At 40.9% G+C, this 22,353-nt stretch overlaps 1 protein-coding gene across 2 annotated transcripts; it reads right to left on the bottom strand.

Annotated features, from left to right (window-relative positions):
• Nucleotides 1-3,707: 3,707 nt before the first annotated feature.
• On the bottom strand, nucleotides 3,708-15,774 carry LOC310805604 (myosin-7-like; the record flags this gene model as incomplete). Of its 2 annotated transcripts, none has more annotated exons than XM_083671360.1 (37): nucleotides 3,708-3,728; nucleotides 4,540-4,674; nucleotides 4,819-4,914; nucleotides 5,015-5,119; nucleotides 5,213-5,509; nucleotides 5,613-5,816; nucleotides 5,939-6,247; nucleotides 6,326-6,450; nucleotides 6,553-6,718; nucleotides 6,832-7,015; nucleotides 7,299-7,495; nucleotides 7,786-7,904; nucleotides 8,001-8,127; nucleotides 8,273-8,662; nucleotides 8,744-8,834; nucleotides 8,916-9,061; nucleotides 9,172-9,348; nucleotides 9,568-9,810; nucleotides 10,024-10,279; nucleotides 10,378-10,514; nucleotides 10,603-10,726; nucleotides 10,845-11,050; nucleotides 11,164-11,234; nucleotides 11,352-11,661; nucleotides 11,791-11,961; nucleotides 12,092-12,241; nucleotides 12,359-12,477; nucleotides 12,586-12,724; nucleotides 12,812-12,915; nucleotides 13,057-13,155; nucleotides 13,523-13,586; nucleotides 13,704-13,796; nucleotides 14,689-14,794; nucleotides 14,892-14,919; nucleotides 15,010-15,166; nucleotides 15,261-15,404; nucleotides 15,574-15,774. In XM_083671360.1, the coding sequence occupies 37 exons, from the start codon at nucleotides 15,772-15,774 to the stop codon at nucleotides 3,708-3,710; spliced, it is 5,811 nt and encodes a 1,936-aa protein (XP_083527486.1). The 2 variants fall into 2 exon arrangements, with proteins under 2 accessions (XP_083527486.1, XP_083527487.1); XM_083671361.1 differs by having other exon boundaries at nucleotides 11,164-11,216.
• Between the last annotated feature and the right edge of the window lie 6,579 nt (nucleotides 15,775-22,353).

Raw genomic sequence — 22,353 nt, 5'->3', positions numbered from 1 at the left:
AAAATAAATGGCAGTTTTTCAAGATAGAAATTTAACTGGCAAAGAAGGATCTGCTGCCCTTAAACAACACCACTGACATACAAGTGGGTGGGCAGACTCACCTTTACCTATTCTCCTGTCATCCTTTGTCTTTGCCATCCTTTGTCTTTGCCATTGCTCCCCCAACCAGGCTATGACCATCTCTAGCATCACTAAGGCACATGGTACACCTGACAGGAGTGAATGAATGAGAATTTTATTCAAAAATTAAATAAAAAACTAAAAGGAAATACTCATTCCTTACAGCAGTGATCAATATATACACTATTGGACCATTTGTATACCCCATATGAAAACTATATTTGCTGTTTCATTTCATATTTACTATACAATAACCATGTTTACAACAACCGCAAATAGTGGGGAAGTAATTAATTGGCTCCCTCTTGCCATTCATTCTTTGAACTGACATACCTAGTCTAAGCTTCTTCTAACAAGACAATCTATCCTGAGCCATACACAGTAGCATCTTGTATGACTGTTGTCGGAGGGCTTTAAAGTAGGGAGGTTGAGATAATATTTAAGTCAATTAATTAAAACTGTCATTTTTTCTTCTTTTATGAAGGAAAGACACACAAGGGGATGCATGTCTGAATTTAATGTATCATTTCATTGCCTAAAGACATGAGCACTGTTGCTGGCCAATATCGTCGTCATCACCCCCCCCCCCCCCCCCCCCCTCCCTGCCGAAGACCATTTCACCCTATCACCCATAACGCTCTAGCCATTCTAGTCTCCGAGACCTACCTTGACCCCTGAGCCACAATTGTTCAACACCCTCTCATCAAGCTCCTTACTTAGTCTCAAGTACTGCATTTGCACTGTCTATTCTAGGCCCAACCTTTCTTTATAGGCTCTTGATTCTCAGCTGTCCATTGCGGTCGTGTTATCGCCACTGGGACACAATGCATTGTCTGTCATACAGAAGAGATTATGACTGGACACCTTACCGCTGTTCTCATGTTGTAACCTGACCCTCCTTTGTTTTTCAAGGACTGTACTGGGATGTTCTTGCTTCCAGCCTGACTGAAAGGTCACAGACAACTCATCTCTTTTAGGCTTGTTCCCACTGCTCATACAGTATGTACTGTACTGTAGATGTATTAACAGAAAAATAAACTAACATTGGAATATCAGAACAACTCATAAACTGTTCTCTGACTGTCAAATAGAAAAGTACATAACATTTCAGAATATCTTTAAGAACAATCATTGCTTGAAAATCCTCATATTTTTGAGTGCAATAACCAAAAGGTTTTTTTAAAAAGAAATATATATATATATATATATATATATATATATATATATATATATATATATATATATATATATATGTATCTCTGTTTTCCTTATGTAGGCTGGGATAGTGGCAAGTGGAATGTTCTGTACCATCGGTGACCAACAACTGTCACTATGACATGTGGGTCCTATTTGGATGCAGCAGCCACTGTGTGATACTCACCTTATTTGTATCCATCATCAATCTGTCATCCATGTGACCCATGCAGGTCCAGCCTCTTGCAATAGCCACACGTAAGAGTGGTAAAGGTGATGGTGTTTGTTGGCATTATATGAAACATTATTACTGTGTAAAATGTCTGTTTTATTTACATTGCTTCTAATTCAAATCATATTTCTTGACTAAGGACAGCATAGTTTTTAGGTTATAGGCTTGTTCATTTGTATGTCTTGGTTTACAGTACAAGACTGACTCCCAAAGTACCAAGCAAGCGTTTTAATAGGTTGATGGCACAATATGCCTCTACCCTAACCTTATTTACTCCTCTCATATGAATTTGATTTATTTTCCGGCAGTTCATTCATTGTATGCTTCCCCTTTAAATATGTTTTTGTTTTTCCCCAACTTGATTGAATTCCCAACTTTCCCAACTTCAATTTCTCTTTAAATGTGTTCAACTTATCTCCCTCCCTCTTCACCTCTACATCAGCTGAGAGACCAGTGTTCTACCAGTAGATGGAAGTGCAGCTTGCTCCTCAGATACATTAGGGGGCAAGATGCTGCAAAGATACAGAACTCCTGAATTCATTGTGAAAACATACACTTTCATCACACTTTGATGAAAGATCACTTCACACCAACACTTGAATCCAGTTTGTTTTTCCTGTCTGGAATTGCCTTTACCATAAAGATAGCAAAGTGGGAATTCAAGGGAGGCCTCAACCTTAACAACAGTGTATGGACTAAAACAGATGTCACTTTAATCAGTGTTAAACGTATGCATCTTGTCATTTGTTTTTTAGATTGCGATGACTCCAATGGATTTCAACACAATGTGCACTAAGTGTACTATAGACTGCAATCTAGACTGTAATCTACACCCATAGAGAGTGTTGATCAATCAAGCCCTGACTGAACACAGTGTTTTTCAGAGGCTGAAATGGAAAAATGTGGCTACACCTACATCTGTCATTCCTTCTCTTGATCTTTTGTCTATAACTGTGGCCCAGCCTGCGGTCACATGGTCAGAAAATACGAATGGCCGAAATTATGAGAGATATGGTCATTTCTCACATTTCATTCAAAGCTGGAGTGATACGACTGTATGTGAAATGTATTAGTCTACTTACATGATAACCTTGATGTATCAATTACACAAATATTCAGCATGATGGTAAACCTCAACCCAGGAACCAACTCTGTACCAAACACAAAACATATGTGGCATACACGTAATATATTACAATAAGCAAAACACTGAGGTGCAATTTGATTTACTTTATTCTGCTCAATACATGGAGAATAGAGGAACAACTACATCACTACAATAAGAGATTTCCAGAAAGGTCCATCTGAGAGCTTCACTCTTCATCATGCCCTTTCTGTGACAGAGAAGATGGATAAAGATTATGAGATTATGATTTATGTTTAATGCAGTCCAAACCAAACAATGGGGCATCTCTATATTAAGGTATCAAAGCCATTAGATTATGTACGAAAAGGTAAGACTTACACTCAGACACTCTTTACCTCTGCAGCAACATTGTACCAACATTACCCTAACAACATTTCATCAACATTGTACCAACATTACCCTAACATTTCATCAACATTGTACCAACATTACCCTAACAACATTTCATCAACATTGTACCAACATTACCCTAACAACATTTCATCAATTTGTAATGAAGCATTGTAATGAAGTGTAACAGTTGTTGTTATTATACAAGGAACAGTCCTTGTATAATTACTAAAGTATTATGTGATAACTTAACATGCTATGTATATATTTAGCATGGAATACCGGTAAACTAACATCATAAAGGAGGTTTGATGTCCAATCAAATAATTCAATCAATGCTTCATTGTTCATATGTTTCTTTTGTTTTCATTTGTTTCTTACTATTTCAAACACAGTGCTGCTTGCCAACACACAGTAAGTAACAACTAATACCTTTTTGTGGTGTACCCACAATGCAATACTGTTGAGCACATTGAATCCAAGAACCTTATTATTTTTCAGATAAGACAATGCATTAATTCTGCATTTAAGGTATTTTAAAATGTTAATAATATTATGACTACTGGCCAACATAGAAAAACCTCAGAGCTATTTGAAGTTGAGTAATTTGTTATGCATCACGTGGGGTTTGTAGAATCATTAAATGCTCACTGTACCTTGTCGCTGTCATGACGTCCCATGGCTTTACTCTTCATCGTGTCCTTTCTGTGACAGAGCAGACGGAGTAGGATAATTAAGATATTAGAAGTTTACTATGTTTGTTTGTTTGTTTGTTTTTTTTACTTTGGAGTGTCATTGCACCTTCCTATGTTGCCCTGCCCATATAGGCTTATAAGACTCCATACCAAGTGAACCGTACCAGTGGCTACATAGTATTGTATGTGAACACAGCGATTTTCTATGTTCTGTAGTAAAAAAATAAATAAAAAATCCCACAAAAAAATCAATGAATTCTATATATTTTTTTAGCCCTAATGACATCATAGGGGGTAATTTCCTTAGGACCTTTTCTGTTATCCTTATGACCATAGAACATAGGAAATCTCTGTTTCCACATATGTAGACACTGGTATGATCCTGGGGATAATGAATACGATGTTAAAAATGGGTGAAGTGTCCCTTTAACTACAGTACGTCCAAGAGTAAATCAATCTCATGCCTTATTTTCCTGGTCCAAAAGTCCTTTGTTTTTTTGCCTGTCTTTTACATGTTAGAGCATAAACAATAATATTAAATTAATAAATTGTGCATACAGATTGATTGATACTATGTCTATAGAGGTGTGTATTAAGCTGTTCAAAATAATGGTATTTCCCATACATTATTGGTTGAATTCTGACTTGAGATATACCCAGGTAACTCTGACTTTACCCGTAAATCATGCATTGAGTTCAATGAGAGATTTGCACCGAACACTTACGTATGCAGATCTCAAGTTAGGTATTTGGCCCAACATGAGGAGGTCTGCAACTTATTTTAATAGTATAGATTGAAACAGCAACATCACATCACTGACCTTGGTACCACCATCACGAGTCTTGGCTCTCAGCTTGTTGACCTGGGACTCAGAAATGTCGGCCCTCTCCTCTGCCTCATCCAGCTCATGCTGCAGCTTGCGGAGCTTGCCCAGATTTGAATTGGACTGTTCCTCCTAGGAAAAGTATTATAACATGCATATAACCAATGGTAATAACATATTATAACATTAATAACATGCTTTAAGTCTCTGACAAACTAAAACAACAAACCAAAAATGTTTGTTTTTCAGTTTTATTGACTGGAGCTTCCTACTTACCGCCTCCTCTGAAGTTCTCTTGAAGGATTTGACTTTCAGCTGCAGTTTGTCCACCAGGTCCTGCAGACGGCTCAAATTCTTACGGTCCTCCTCAGTCTGGACCCAAAAGGAAGGAAAGAGAGTTAGACACTTTGATTCTGATCAAGCTGATAATGTATTGTCAAATTAAAGGTAGACTTTAATGTATTGAATATACCTGGTAGGTGAGTTCCTTGATGCGCCTCTCATATTTTCGGACTCCTTTCACAGAATCACTGCTCTTCTTCTGCTCCATTTCCACCTCAGTCTCTAGATCTCTCACCTAGAAAGTGATAATATGGTTACATATTAGAAGTTAGAAATACCAGCTTTATTTGAGATGACAAAATTTAAGGTTGCTTAGCCTCAGACCCACCCTGGACTCCAGCTTCTGGACCTGCTTCTTGCCACCTTTCATGGCGATTTGCTCTGCTTCATCCAGACGGTGCTGCAGGTCCTTGATGGTCTGCTCCATGTTCTTCTTCATGCGCTCCAGGTGAGCACTGGTGTCTTGCTCTTTCTTCAGCTCCTCTGCCATCATGGCAGCATCAGTAATGGCCTTCTTGGCCTTCTCCTCAGCATTTCTGCACTCTTGCACAGCCTCCTCCACTTCACCCTGAAGCTGGGATGTGTCACCCTCCAGCTTCTTCTTCTGGTTCAGCAGGCTTGTATTCTACAAATGTTTAGTAAGGGATAAGTTAACTATCATACCTACATTAATCAAGTAGCATACATTTGAGAAGAACACAAAATGAGTTTGTCTGTCAGTGTGTTACCTGAGAGTGCAGTAGCTGAACTCTCTCACTGACATCCAGCAGCTCCTGTTCAGCCAGTTTGCGACCTCTCTCAGTCTGCTCCACCAGGGACCTCAGCTCATCTAGTTCAGCCTGCATCAGATTGTTACGTCTCTCCACCATGGCAATGTTCTCCTTCAGATCATCACCGCCACGAAGAGCATCATCCAGCTGCAGTTGAGAATCCTGTAATAAAAAATAGATGGTTCACCAGGATTCTCATCATATTTTGGCTTTATTTCTATTCTTTAAATTAAAAAAATGTGTGCTGAAGTACAGGCAATTTGTTCAATTTAAAGATGTTTAACCTTCAGATGAGCATGAAGACCCTTGAGCTGCTTCTGGGCCTCTGATGCCTGCCTGTTGGCCTGGCTGAGTTGAATTTCCATCTCATTGAGATCTCCCTCCATCTTCTTCTTCAGTCTGAGAGCCTCATTCCTGCTGCGAGTCTCTGACTCCAGGGAGGTTTGCAAGGTATCCACCGCTCTCTGCTGGTTCCTCTTATTCGTCTCCATCTCCTCATCCTTCTCTACAAGTTTTCGCTCAATATCAGCTTTAACCTGGTTGAACTCCAGCTGAGCTCTCATGATCTTGCCCTCCTCATGCTCCAGGGAACCCTGCGAGAACACAACCAATGGTATGCGAAACATGGAAATATATGTCTGGTCCTATCACTGAATATTTGCCGGTGTTACCTCTGCTTCCTCCAGAGCTGACTGTATCTCAGCCTTCTCCTGCTCCAGCTGTTTACGGATCTTCTCAAGCTCATGGATGCTCTTTCCTCCCTCACCAAGTTGCTCAGTCAGGTCAGAAATTTCCTCTATTGGAAACAAATATGCTTGTGTTACGAGTGTCTGCAACCTATCTAATGTTTAATAATCCATTGAATTATGTTGTGTATTAATGATATCAATGCCCAGACCTTGGAGGTTCTTGTTCTCCCTCTTCATGGTCTCCAGATGATCCAGAGACTCCTCATAAGAGTTCTTGAGTTTGAAGAGCTCAGTGCTGAGAGATCTGGCCTCCTTCTGGGAGCTCTCCAGCTCAGTCTGGGACTCCTCAAACTTCTGCTTCCATTCAGCCAGGACCTAGAGAATATGATAGGTACCAGAAATTGAGCATGTCTATGTATTTCACATCTTATAATGAAGACAACAAAAGGCTCTCTGTTCCTTATGTTTCGCTATCCTTGTTTCATTACCTTGTCAAAGTTCCTTTGCTTCTTGTCCAGTGCAGCAGCAGCAGCATTGGATCTCTCCACATCCACCATGAGATCTTCAATCTCATTCTGGAGCCTGTGTTTAGTTTTCTCCAGGGAGGAACATTTAGCATTAACAGCTTCCACAGCTTCCTCTGCATCCTGCAGACGCTGAGCCAGCTTCTTCCTGGATTACAAAGATTATAAAAAACATTTATTATTATTTTTATTATTATTATTTTTTATAATAATAAATAATATATGCCATACAGCTGAAGCTTCTTTCCAAAGCAACTTATAGTACATTTGCATACATTTCTTTGAATACAGTATATGTTCCCAGCAGGAATCGAACCCACAACCTTAGCATTGCTAACGCCATGCTCTATCTAAGCAAGAGAGGACTATATATTCATTATCTTTTTCAGTCAAGGTTGAACAATGTTCACACAACAAAAACATGTCCTTACTTGGCCTCCTCAAGCTCCTCAGTCCTCTGGATGGCATCAGTTTCATACTTGGTTCTCCACTGAGCCACCTCAGAGTTAGCCTTGGACATGCTGCGCTGCAGCTCAGCCTTGGCCTCCTGCTCCTCCTCATACTGCTCCCTCAGCAGATCTGAGTCATGGCGAGCAGACTGCACTGCATGGGCAAGTGCATTCTTTGCCTACAAATAAAATAAAAAGACAATCCATACTGGCACTGTAAGGAGAATGTCACAGGATTAACTCATTTAGTGCCCGAGGGTGAATAAAGTCACCCAAATGGCCAACATTCTAGAGTGCCAAGGGTGACTTTATTCACCAAAAATGCATAAATGATGATGCTTCCTTTTGTAGCCAATCAAAGTATTGTTGCTAGGTAAATACCATATAAAACATGTGGCGCTCTAGGTGAGTGTTCCGGAATTCTTTGGCAGTTAGTGAGTTAAGGAAACCTGACTATTTTTTTAAGTACCTTGACTTCCTCCTCCAGTTGTCTCTTGAGGTCCTCAATCTGCTGAGTGTTGGACTGTTTTCCTCTGGTCAGTTGAGAGACCAGAGAGTCCTTCTCTTCCAGCTGTCTGGCAAGCTCGCCTGGTGTTAAGCAAACACATTTTATAAGCCTCTAATTGTAAATAGCTGTTCATGTTAATGGTCATCGTGACTTGTGAAATGTTCACAATATCATACCATTCTCAGTTTGAAGCTTTGCTTTGTGCATGGTGAAATCATTTATAGAACGCTGTCCTTCTTCAGCTTTTGTCCTGTATTCAGTCATCTGGTCCTCCAGAGTGCGACACATTTTCTCCAAGTTAGTCTGAAAAAGAGAAACACAGCACATGACGTGGAAATAATATCTATTATGATAAATAAAGAACAGTTCAGTGTAATTTGTCCATTTGTAGTGTAAGATCTTGATGACACAACAGAAAACGCATCAAATTGTGTATTTCACGACTTACTTTTGTCTTGACAATCTGCTCCATATTGGAGACCACATCGTCCAGCTCCAGCCTGAATTCACTCTTCTCCTTCTCCAGCTTCTGCTTTACTCTCTGAAGGTTGTCAATCTGCTCTCCCAGGTCAGCTACACTATCTGCATTCTTCTTCCTTAGAGTGGCAGCTGTAGCCTCATGCTGCAGAGTTGCCTCTTCAAGGTCTCTGCGCACCTTCTGGAATTCTGCCTCCCTCTTCTTGTTCATCTCAATCTGGGAAGCAGTGGCTCCACCAGCCTCTTCCAGCCTCTCACTGATCTCTTCCAGCTCTCTGGACAAGTCTGCCCTCTGTTTCTCCACTTTGGCACGGGCAGCTCTCTCAGCCTCCAATTCTTCTTCTAGCTCCTCAATGCGGGCCTAACATATATGTTTGTTAGTAATAACAGAATGTATCAAGGGTAACAGTAAAAGTTCTTTTAAACAATTCTATCGAAATACCTGCAGCTCCTTCAGTTTCTTCTGAAGCTGGCTTGCCATGGCCTGCTCATCCTCAATTTTGCTGGTGAGTTGGGCCATTTCAAAGTCCTTCCTGTTAAGTCAAACATTCATGTTCAGCAAGTGTTTACTTTGAAAGCAATTCGTTTGCAAGTATTTATTTTCTTGATCTTACTTCTTCATTCTCTCCTCCAGCTGCTGCTTGTCATTTTCCAGATCCATTAGGCTCTCCTGGGTTAACTTCAAGTCTCCCTCCAGCTTCCTCTTGGCTCTCTCAAGGTCCATCCTCACCTTCTTCTCTTGCTCCAAAGACCCCTCAAGCTGAAAAAGTGAATGTTGAACAATAATATTTACATCCAATTCACAAAAAGGTTGCACAGTGTCTGTCTGACTTTAGGATTGTGTTTAAAATCAGTATTTTGGATACTCACATCATCAACCTGTTGTTCCAGTTTGGCTTTAGCCTTAGTGAGTGTATTGACTTTGTCTTCCTCACTTTGCAGGTCATCCAGTGTTTGCTGGTGTGCCTCCTGCAGAGCTTTCTTCTCCTTGGTCAACTTGGCAATGATTTCATCCAGAGCTGCCATCTCCTCAGTCAGGTTTTTAACCTGAGTAATTAGAGAGGTCAGCACACTATTAGTTGTGCAGTTTAAGGACTGCAATTAATCCATTACTTAATTATGTGATCTTTGGTGATTTTTTAATGTATGTACTTCCACTGCCTTAATGTTTTGGCAATATGTATTTTTGAATTGTCTAATAAATCCATTAATTTATTCAAACACAGTATTGTGTATTATGACACAATAATGAAGAGAAACCTTTACCTTGTTCTCAGTGGCATGCTTCTCCTTCTCCACTTTGGCCAGGGTAAGCTCCAGATCATCAATGTCTTTCTTGAGTTCTGAGCACTCATCCTCCAACTTCCTCTTCTTAGCAGTAAGTTCTGCATTCATCTCCTCTTCATCCTCCAGTCTCTCTGTCAGCTCTTTGGATTTGGCCTCAAGCTGGATCTTACTCTTGATCAGTCCCTCACATCTTTCTTCAGCATCACCAAGACTATCTTGTTCCTATAAAAGGATCAAAGTATTGCATCTTAGACAAAATGATTTTAATGTATTTTTTTGTGGCAAAACATTCACACACTAAAGGTATTTTAAGATGCACCTGTTATTTTAATCATTTATGAAATCACACACTCTGTCAGTACTAATGTGATGCATTTGTCATTTGGAGGAACTATTCATTCAATGTCAGTGTTTTTTGTCAGAACTGTAACTCACAGTTTGGACTTGGATTTGCAAGTCATTCTTCTCTTGGAGAAGAGACACCATCTTCTCTTCCAGCTCCTTCTTGCGCGCTTCAGATTTAGCATAAGCTTCTTTTAGCTTCAGGAATTCTTCCTTCATATTGGCCATCTCTTTCTCAGTCTCTGCTGACACTAGCAGAGGTTTGATCTTGAAGTACATCTTCATCCAGGGCCAATTCTTGACGCCCATGAAGGCACGCACATTCCATTGGATCACAAGTAAGGCATCCCTGGAAACAATAACAATCAGTTTTAAGTTAGGGAATCTGTGAATTTTTATAAATATAGCTACATTTTGAACAACAGTTCAGTTCATTGTTATTCTTACCTGCGCTCAACAATTTTCTGGAACTCAATTCTGGCAAGTAGACCACGTGACCGAGCCTGGAGTCCAGTGATGATGAGAGCGAGACGGTCATCTCTCATCTCTTCAAGGGTTCCCAAGAGACCAGCCTTGAAGAACACCTGGTAAAGATAGACAAATTCTAGAATAGATTCTGTGTCCTTAGACAGTGCTTATTTGCCTATATTTGAATATCTTTATAGAACTTACCTTAGTGTGTCCTAATCTATACTGAGTGTGGTCAATGTCCAGAGAGCCCAGCAGTTTTTCTGCTCCCTTCTTGTTGTCAACAAACTGTCCCTCTGGGATAGCATTTGGATTGAGGATGCGGTATCTGAATTCAAGTATAAAATTCAGTTAAGAAGTGAGAAAAATATTGGAGCGCAAATATAGAATACATCGACAAACAGTACAAAATGTTATAGAGAGGAAATACATAATCTGAATCTCACCTTTGTTTAAAGTCACCATATTGGATCCTGTTGGGGAAGCCCTTTCTGCAGATCCTGATACCTTCTAGCACACCGTTACAGCGCAGCTGGTGCATGACCAGAGGATTCTCCATGGCCCCAGGAGTCTTGGTCTCATTGGGGATGAGGCAACGCACAAAGTGGGGGTGAGTAGACCTCAAGTTTGTCATGAGTTTATTTAGGTTCTCCTGTGAATGGAACATTTTACAATCTATTTTAGTGTGTAGTTTGCATATTGCATTAACAGATTATTAAATGGTTTATAAAATACATACTCATACTAAAGTATCTCAACCATTACCCTGTGCAGTGCAGACACCGTCTGGAAGGAAGAGCCCTTTTTCTTCTTTCCTCCTGATTTTTCCTCCTGGCCTACAAGGTGAAAAATATATCATTACTATTACTTATGTCAATTGTTATTTTATTTTCATTGTTTTTTTTAATTTGTGAAGTGTTTGCAAAACAAAATGATATTATTGATAAACATACCTCCTTCTGCACCAGCATAGCCAACAAAGAGGTTGGCCAGGAACTTAAGGTTTGACTTCTGGAAGAGTCCGACCACAGTCTCGTTCAGCGGATCCTTGTTCTTCACCAGCCAGTTACCAATGTTGTAATCAACAGTGCCAGCGTAGTGGACCAGGGAGAAATGGGCCTCTGGTCTACCTTTTATCACCCTGGGCTTCAGGAAGTTGGGATTTTTGCCCAGGTGGTTGTCATACAGCTTAGCTTTGAATGTAGCATCACTGGCCTTTGGGAACATGCACTCCTCTTCGAGGATGGACATGATACCCATGGGCTATTCAGAGGGATGAACAAAGTTAGTTTATGGGAAGTAGAGTTACATAAAAGCAACACGTTTTATTTAAATAGCAAGAAATAATAGGACATAACCACAGTAAACAGTTGCAAGACTGAACAGACTAACCTTTTCAATGAGCTCAATGCAGGCCGCCAAGTCCATACCAAAGTCAATGAACTCCCACACAATGCCCTCTTTCTTGTACTCTTCCTGCTCCAGCACAAACATGTGGTGGTTGAAGAACTGCTGCAGCTTCTCATTAGTGAAGTTGATGCACAGCTGCTCAAAGGTGTTGAACTGAAAGATAAATTCATAGTTATTTTCCTCTTAAAATAAATTAGATGTTAATCTTTGTAGGTTATTTAACTTAGATAAAACATTTTTTAAATTATCCCAATTCATCCTTTACTTGGGATCAAATACTTACATCAAAGATCTCAAATCCAGCAATGTCCAGCACACCAATATAGTGCTGACGAGCATTTTTGGTGTCCAGAGTAAGGTTGATTCGAATAACCATCCACAAGAACATCTTCTCGTACACTGACTTTGACAATGCACCAATAGAGTAATAGACCTAGGGAAATGTATTGAATATTGCTATAAACATATTAGGCTTTACACAAAGCATCAAGTATTACCATGAAGGGTTGACTAATTTACCAAAATATTAAAACTACAATCTTAGACTTACCTGCTGGACACTCTGACCTTTGGTGACCCACTCATTCCCTACTTTGACCCTTGGGTGGCACAGACCTTTGATCAGATCAGCGGAGTTCAGGCCCATCAGATATGCAACTTTGTCAACATCTGGAAAGACAGAGTAAGGCACTCATTTGGAAGCTGCACATTTTATCAGCTTCTGATTTCTGAGATCGCAACATTTTGTGACTAGGTTTTAAAATCCTAAACACTGACCTTCAGTCCCATCAGACTCTGCCTGCTCCTCCCTCTGTTTCTGCTTGAACTTCATGTTGCCGTAGTGCATGATGGCACCAGTTAGCTTGTAAATTCCGTTCTTCTCCTCTTGAGTGAAGCCCAGCACATCAAAGGCGTCCTAATACAGAATTAAAGGACATTTTTTATTGTAAAGTTCAATTTTCAAACTTCAGTTCAAACTAATTAGAGAAAACATTGCACTTACATCAGTAGCCATTAGCTCATCAGCATCATCAATGGACTGTACAGTTGTCTCTCCTTGAGAGATGAAGGCATAGTCGTAGGGGTTGTTGGTGATGAGCAGCATCTCTGTAAATGTTTGAACAGCACAATTGTATTTGTTATCCACCAGTGGTTCTATTGTTGCTGTGACAGTCCACAGACTTTAGGTTTGGAAAAAGGGATGCAGTGTATGAAGTGCATACAGAAGCTTACTGTTTTAATACTCACCTAGCAGTTCTGGTTTCTTTTGGGACAGGATCTGGTAGAAGATGTGGTAGTCTCTCTCAGCCTTCAGTTGATAAGTGACACGCGACTTCTCAAGAAGGTCTATTCAGCATACAAAAGAACATGGTGTTAAATTATCTTCTGTCAAAGATCACTTAGAGTACATCCTGATCCTAATCTGGCAAATTAATTTTCACTAGATAGGTCATGAGACAACGGCATAAACACAACGCAATGTGTGTGTGTGTGTGTGTGTGTGTGTGTGTGTGTGTGTGTGTGTGTTTTACTGTATATATACATTATATTTTTACACCAATACTAGTTACATGAATTTGCAACTAGAATATTTGCTTTACCTGGACAATAACTTTATACAAATACATCCCCCTTGTTATCACCCTTGGAAAAAAATAATAAAACCTCACCAAAAAAAATAACTTGACTATTGACTAATTGACTATTTACTTACAAGTCTCAATGTCAGCGGATGAAAGTTTCCCACTGACTCCAAAATGGATTCGGATGAATTTACCCTGCGTTTTATCAAAAAAGTTGTAATAAGTACAGAGGATAAGTATATGCCAGTATGACATTTACATGTTATTAAGTTATTCATGACATTCACATGTTATTCATTAGAGAAAACTTACAAATCTGGAGGAGTTGTCATTTCTGATGGTCTTGGCATTACCAAAAGCCTCCAGGGCAGGGTTGGCCTGGATGATTTGATCCTCCAGGGTTCCCTAGAAGCCAACATACACACTTTAGGAATGAGTACCAGTACAATGGTGATGAAAAATTATTATATGAGCATTCCATTTTAGAAAGTGCTTTTCGGGACCAAAACAGCGTTCGTAAATTAAATATTTATTTCTGGGGATCTCATTCCCTGATGGCTACTGATTAAAAGTAGTCATTACAACCTGTAATGGTTCAATCAATATCTGTAATACTAAATGCTAGTATGTGCTAGTAATGTTGATAATACTAATCCTTTAGGCATTTAGTGATGTGAGCATTAACCGTACGATGGATGTTTGTCTGTTTAAGCATTAAACATAAGGGATGTCTGCCCTGTAACGACTGTTGATCTGTGAAACACCCTTTTGCTCTGACATATGGGTCATAGCTTGCTCATAATATATACCATTTAGCTGACGTTTTTTTTATCCAAAGCAACTTGGATAAGTGAGTGCATACATTTTTCAGTGTGTGTATATATATGGTACCAGAAATCGAATCAAACCCACAACCTAAGCATTGTTAGCGCCATGCTCTACCAACTGAGTCACAGAGGACTAATGGCTTGAGTAGTAATAATGGAACTGATAATTCCATAAGGAAACTTTTATAAAGCTTGAATGTTACATATTGGAACTTTAAGGGTGCACTGAGTACATTTCTTTTGCAACTGATTTACCCCAAATTGTGGCTTGAATTTTAACTATACAGTATATTGCATAATAATCAATAATATGAACCCATTAGAACACAAGCGCAATGCAGATATCACATGAAGAAAAGCATAGTCCTACTGCTAATAAATGATATGTTTCAAATGTTTAAGTTCACCAAAAGCTTCAACTTCCAACAAAAGTTCCAATTCCAGACTTGCAATAAACATCTGTGTCTTACCTTTTTCTCTTCTGCTGCACTCTTCTTTCCACCCACAGCTGCAATGCTGGCAAAGTACTGGATGACTCTCTTGGTGTTCACAGTCTTTCCAGCACCGGATTCTCCACTTGAAATGAAAACACAAATGGTAATGTCTGTGAATATCTCAATGTATTGATGCAAAAAGAAATTGCCTGTTGTGGATTACAGCTTGATGCACTTACGTGATCAGGACAGACTGATTTTCCCTGTCTGTTGAAAGAAACGCAAGTGTCAATAACTGTTATTTTCATTTTCATTGTTCTTCAAATATAAGAAAGCATATTAAAAGTTGCATTGTACCTGACAACATGTACTGATAGGCATTGTCAGAGATGGAGAAGATGTGAGGAGGAGCTTCACTCCTCTTCTTGCCTCTGTAGGCATTGACAACAGATTGATCGTACACTGGCAGCCACTTGTAGGGGTTGACAGTGACACAGAACAGCCCTGAGTAAGTCTGTAATAGAAGAGAGACATATTCATTTTTGTTCATTTGTATAACTGTAGATTAATGGAGATACAGCATGTACAGTGGATTGATCATTACTCACGTAGATCATCCAGGCTGCATAACGCTCTTTGAGGTTAAACAGCACAGCGGGCTCGTGCAGGAAGGTGAACATCGCCATGTCCTCAATTTTATCAAACTTGGGCGGGTTCCGGGGGTGAACATCAACATCCTTCACAGTAACAGTCTGAAAGAAGAGTAAATGACATTGACATATAGAATATACTTTGTTTCTTTTTCAAAGTATAGTGGTATTTACTGGCTCCTCCTTGTGAAAATGATTTTGATAGTAGTTTGATCGTTTGATAGCTACATGACAAGACATATAACTCAATTTAGAACATAATTGTATTTACCTTTCCAAACTCTGTGTCGACGGTGACTTTGTCCCCATCTCTACTGGTTACTTGGGCCTTGACGTACTCAACCTCAGGGTCAGGTACAAAGCACTCCTTCTTCATGTCAAAGGCACGAGTCTGGGCCTCAAGACGCTCCTTGTCTGACTTGCGCAGAAAAGGAGCTGCTCCACCAAACTCTGCCATTAACGCGTCCCCCATCCTGAACTCTGTAGTGAGGAAGAGGGAAGTAAATATGTTTTTGGCTACATATATGTACATAAAGTACATGCATAACAAAAACAAATACTTGTAAACCCATATATACACCACATAAGCAGTTCTATTGAAAACATTGCATTCCTACTATCAGTTGATATTATTGAAAATTGTGAATAATATGCTTGTTTTTTATGCAGGGCTTTAGTCAATCAAAACCAGTGACTGTTCTTAGAATACGTCTACAACGTTTTTGCAATTTGATCATTGTTTTATTGATTAATCCAAATGGCCATTTTTGCTACTCAATATGTTATTTTGTTATCCTCACAGAAATCCAGTCAGGGATTTAATTAAAAGGGCCTCCAGTCTCTGGTTGCTACTGTATAAGCAAATTTAACTTACTAAACTTAAGATTTTCACTGTATATGACTGTCTTTCTACTGATGCTGCTATTGTGAGTTGTGGCCTATACAGTATTATTGCAATGATTCTAACTTGATGTCCTGATTATTAATTAAAATATTATTGATGTTGATCTCAAGCTAGAAAGATTGCAATCACTACCCACTACCTTCTACATACTACATTTCATACTATATTTGATGGGGGATACCGAGTCATACCTTCGATACTGTCATATTTTGGGCCCCATATGTTGGACCCTATTAAGTCTGGAAATATGTCCAAAACACATTGCAAACACTCCAAACCAACTCATATTATGATAGAATCCCCCTGTAAAGACTTTGTCTGCATTATATTCACTTAAGCCGCTTAACTACACTTTAATCTACTTTTTGTTTTGTTTTTTGTTACCATGGCAACAGAAATATGCTAAAGTGTATTACAGTGCAACACAATGACTTTCAAGAAAACTAATGGAGACGAGGTCTTCAGAGGGGGATTCTGTCATAGTGTGAGTCACTGGAGTGCCTTCAAGGTGTTTTGGACATATTTTCAGAATTAATTGGGGCCCTATGGGGCCCAAAATATCACTACTCACTGCCTAAGGAAGCAACATATGTAACAAATACCTGTCTGGGCTAATCAACTACACCCACAGTCAGGGCCAAACCATATAGCTTTGTTCAGATGTGAATCTGTTGCAAAATTAATTACGAATAAAATCACAATTGATTTGGTTAGTCTTTCGACCTATAGTTGAGACTACACTGTGATTTAATATTGTACATCATTAGTGCAGAAGATCTCTGTACATCTTACCTTATGTTGTTCACCCTCTGGATGACTTTGGTCGAAAGTGTCTCACTTCTGAGAATGACACAAAGGCAAATACTGATATTAAGACTGATCAACTATGCTTTTGACAGAATATTACAAAAGTACAAATCAGCCAAGATCAATGTAAGGGTTTTACTTAGTCCAACCTCAGCAGACTACCTCTATGTCCTTACCTTCAGATGGTCTGGCGGCTTGTCTCTCTCCATGCCTGCATCCCTCTTTATAAAGGGGGTTGGTGCGCCCTATATGGATACCTCCAAATAAATTGGTCTGATCATTAAAAAATATATGTATTTAGAGGTGTGGACTACATAGACCTATAAGGTGTGTTGCTACAATGGGCAGTCAATGAGAGAAGAGGAGGAGAGAAAATAACTATGTAATAATAATGACTTTGAGGGCATGCCCCTTTATCATAACTCCTAATTTGGAGGGTCTCCTCATTGCCAAAAGAAAATGTCAGGGGTCTTAGTCCTTTCTAGCCCCTCCTTCACTCAATGACCATACATATTTAAGAAATGTCAACCATGTGTGTGTTTGAGCAATGGAATTACAGCTAGCAATGCCAATGGTAGTTCTAGAAATGGAGTGAAAATCAAGAAAATAGTATCTTGCGTTGCCATTGCTTTGGATTTGATGAGGCGACATGAAGGAATGAGGGAATGACATGGGGTGTGAACTCAAGATGAGTTGCAGCTGTCCTCCTTTGTTCTCCAAGACAAGGTCACTCTGCTAGTAATTGTCGCCGAGAGTAACAGCTATTGTAAGCATAACCTTACACCCCATCTTGTTGACGTGACATCCTGTATCCTTGAGGACAAAGATAAACCTGTGAAATTGTTATTGGATTCCTTCTACTGACTGAGGCCCTTTCACACACCTCAAGGTCCGGACCGCACCATCTCATTTTATGAAGGACCTGTCATGGCAGCTGCTGCCTGTATACAACTGTCTCAGTCCACATAAAGGAATACATTTAGGCCACACATGGCCAAGACTGGATGATGGACCGGGCCAGTGGTGCCAGTGCCCCGGGGCCTCGGACTGCCAGGGGGCCTCCAAGCCTCAGGCCGCGCGCAGTCCTAGACTTCTGAAGGAAGTTGAACGCCAGGGCCCTCAATGCGCACAGCGCGAGCTGACCACTCGGCCCCTGGGTGCTTATAGCGTGAGCTAACCACTAGGCCCTCCCAGACCCCTTAGTGCTTACAATGTGAGGGCCCCCAGGCCCCTTGGTGTTTAAAATGTGAGCTCACCACTACTGCCCCCCCCAGACCCCTCGGCGCTTACAGTGTGAGGGCCCCCAGGCCCCTTGGTGTTTAAAGAGTGAGCTGACCACTAGGGCCCCTGGGCCCCTCGGCACCTACAGTGTGAGGGTCCCTGGGCCCCTCTGTGCTTCAAGCATGAACTGAACACTAGAGCCCCCAGGCCCCACAGCGCTTACAATGTGAGGCCCCTCTGTGCTTAAAGCGTGAGCTGACCACTAGGGTCCCCATGCCCCTCGGTGCATACATCGAGCATAACACCTGGGCCCCTTGGTACATACAGTGCATGCTTAAAACGAGAGTCTCTCTCGTACAATATTCACCAACAAGTCAGTTCATTCTGCATAACAGGACAGTTTGAAGGGCATCATATTATGGCAAGCCGTTCGTTATTTGACTTACCGTAACTAGCTATCCCTTTATTTTAGCTAGCTGCCCATTTTCCCTAGCTAGCTGCCCTTACAACCAAATTAGCTGCACTAAAAAGCCAGCTAGTTCACTAGCTATTGGCCTAAAACTCTAACGCTGTCGAACTAGTTAGTGAGGTAGCATTTGTTCGCAGGTCATCTGTGTGAAAGGAGTATAAGATAAAAGGGTAGCTAGCTACAGTGGGTTGAATAAATGTTAAAACAAGCATGCCATAGTCATGATGCTTAAATCAAAGCTACTAGCTAGCTAGCTAACTAACTAACTAACTAACTAACTAACTAACTAACTAACTATTAGTTCAAAACTACTATTAGTTCAAAACATGGAAGGCAGTGGGAATAAAAACCTCATTGAGACCTTATTAGCTAGCGGTTTTGTGAAAAAATATGCCAAAAGCTATATTTTTTCATACACTAACGCATATACCCAAACCATACTTAAAGATTAAGAAAAACCCCATTCATTTCCTGGGCTTTGAGCCAATTGAGAGCCACACTGGTAAAAGTTTAGCAGACTGTGTGACTTTGATGGTGGAGGGCCTTGGGTTGGACCTCTCAAACTGTAGAGGTCAGTCATACACTCGGCCGCCCGGATCATCACCCGCACTAAATCATCTGACCACATCACCCCTGTCCTCATCCAACTTCACTGGCTCCCGGTACATTACCGCATCCAGTACAAAAACCTTCTCCTCACCTACAAATCCCTCCACAATCTAGCCCCCACTTACCTCCGTGACCTCCTCCATGAATACACTCCCTCCCGCTCCCTTCGCTCAACCTCTGCTGGACTGCTAACCATCCCCACGTCATGCTTCAGCACCATGGGTGCCCGAGCCTTCAGCTGCTCAGCACCCAAGCTCTGGAATTCTCTCCCCCCACACATAAGACAGTCCGACTCCATCACAACATTCAAGTCCCAACTCAAAACCCACCTGTTCAAACTGGCATACTTTCTATAAATTGGACACTCTGCACTTGTTTTTATCTAAATGTGTTGTTTGTTTTGTTTTTAATGATTGATGTCATGCTTTTGCTTTTACTTCTCTTCTGTAAGGTGACCTTGGGTGACCTGAAAGGCGCCTCCAAATAAAATGCATTATTATTATTATTATTATAGGAAAATACAATGGCCTCAGGCCCACCTGAAGCAAAAAAAACCTCTGATAGAGTATGTGCCTTGCGCAGCGCATTCACTTAACTTAGTTGGTGTTAACATCTTAGACGGCAGTAGCTAACAAGTTTTTTAACATGTTGCAGTCACTGGGTTAGGGTTAGGGTTAGGGTTAGGGTTAGGGTTAGGGTTGCTCCACACACAGATGGGGGAATGTCCTTTGGAAGACGAATGTCAGACTGACATTAAAATCGCTGTCCAGTACTCGGTGGAGTGCACGGGCAGAGTCAACCAAGGCACTGTGGAGAAATGACACCCACATTAGAGAGGCCTTCGGTGGTATGTGCAATGATGATAATGAGAAAAGAGATACTTGAATTGAGGCCGCTGGACTATGTGCTAAATTGGATACCTTAGAGATGGTGTTCATGGCACATTTCTGGGACGTCATACTTGACCAGTTCCATGCTACAAGCATGCACCTACAGAAAAGTGACATTGACATCTCTGTAGCAGCACAGCTTTTGTCTTCATTGAGGGATTTTGTGGCGGGACAGCGAGACCAGTTTTAGGCTTTTGAAAGCCTTAAATGTGACAGGTGTCTCTCAGTCATATAAGCATGATCTTCAGCGAAAGAGGAAACGCAAAACATTTGCAGATGAGAGCTCAGAGCCAGGTGTGACACTTGAGGGGAGTTCAAAATATAAACATTTTATGTGGTCATTGATAAGCTAGTGGCATGCCTTGAACATCACTTGGACACTTATAAGCGTTTGACCAGTCTCTTTGGAGTTCTGTTTATGTCAGATCAGGTGTCTAACAGTGATGTCATAGTGTAAAAGGTAAATGCACTCTCCACTGCATATCCATCAGACCTGGACGTAAACTTTTCGAACTAACTCATCCAATTCAAGTCTTTCATGTCTGACTCTGAGGGTGAGAAGTGCCCAACTAAATAGCTTGAGACGTTGTAGGCACTTAATCTGCAGTCAGTGTTCCCCAATGTTTTCGTGGCACTTCGGATTTTTCTAACTTTGCCAGTGACAAACTGCCAGGGTAACCGGACATTTTCCCTTTTTGGCAGAATAAAAGTGCCTAACACGTCTGTGTCAAACACGTCTCATTGTGCTCACTGTGCTTCCCACTGCTGTCATGACTGCTGAGTCACTACCTATCTTCCGCCGTAGGTTGAAGACCCATCTCTTCAGGCTACATCTTACCTGTCCCTCCTAAAGACCTCTTCATCCCCACTACCCCCCTGTACAAGTTCCTCTACTGTAAATAAATTACAAAAAAAAAAAAGTTATACTTCCTTCTTCTAGCATTGTGACTGCCAATAGCCCCTGGTCCTAGAATAGATTACTTTTTCTTATGATGACTGATGGATAGATGATTCACTTACTTTGACAAATGTATTTGTTGTAAGTCACTTTGCATAAAGGCGTCTGCTAAATGCCATAAATGTAAATGTAAATGTAGACCTTGTCAGAGTCTGAAGGGGAAGAAGGACCCAAAATCGACCCAGGCAGCAGCTGCCGCCCCCCCAACAGGTACCAAGTCGGTGGCACACCTGCATCAGGGGAGCCAACACCAGCCACTCAGGCCGACCCCCCCCTCCGCAGCCAGACCCAGATAACACCCGGGGCAACCACCACCGGCCCCGATCCGTGTAGCCCGTGCCAGAGCATGGAATCGACCACAATAGCAAACACTAGCCACTGGACCAATGCCAACCCTGTGGCATTCCTGCATCGGGTGGGTAGGTGCAGCTGCCCAGGCCGACACGGCCCCCACACCACCAGAAGGCGTCCCAGTCACCACCCAGTAAGCCAGCCTGGGTTTACCGCTCTATAATCTACTTTGGATTTGAAATCAAATAATCATTGATATAACTATGAGGTTAAAGTAGGTTTTCACCATTTAGAACGGACATTTTTTATACGTAGGGTTGACGGAGTCGCGCTACCTGTTGTAAGACAATGCTAGGCTACTGTCGTTTTCTTACTGCCGTATACCGAACAGTCTTGCTGCGTTTTACTACAACATTCTAAACGGCAAGTTTCATTTGGTCTCTGCTGTTATTTGTAACCCAGCCAGGAGCTGTCAATGTGTGTGTTGCTAGTGTTGTCTAAAACGCGAAGATTGTAAAACATAAACAAATTATAGAATTGGTTTATTTGATTGAGTTGTGCTTGGTCGTCATAATAGTGTGTTAAAATCTGATCCTCGTGCAAGGAGCCAATACCACACCAACCACACCCAAGGAAAATGAGCTATAATTAAAGGCGCACGTTTCAAACTGCTGTCATCATACCTTTCAACATTTTACAGTGTTACTTCAACGTCATAGGGTGCAAATATCATATAGGGAAATCCGGGGATTTTACTACATGGCCCCTGACTTTTACCACACTAAAACAAACTATAATGCAATCTCCACTATTTTGTGTTGTAGCACTCGACAAAGCTCCAATTAATTACAATACATCTTTATTGGTCCATTTTTCAACGGAAAGTACTAGATTTTGCTGTC

Source organism: Argentina silus (assembly GCF_951799395.1).
Source record: "Argentina silus genome assembly, chromosome: 1".
In the NCBI taxonomy this organism is placed as follows: Eukaryota; Metazoa; Chordata; class Actinopteri; order Argentiniformes; family Argentinidae; genus Argentina; species Argentina silus.
This window is presented reverse-complemented; position numbering and strand designations above follow the sequence as displayed.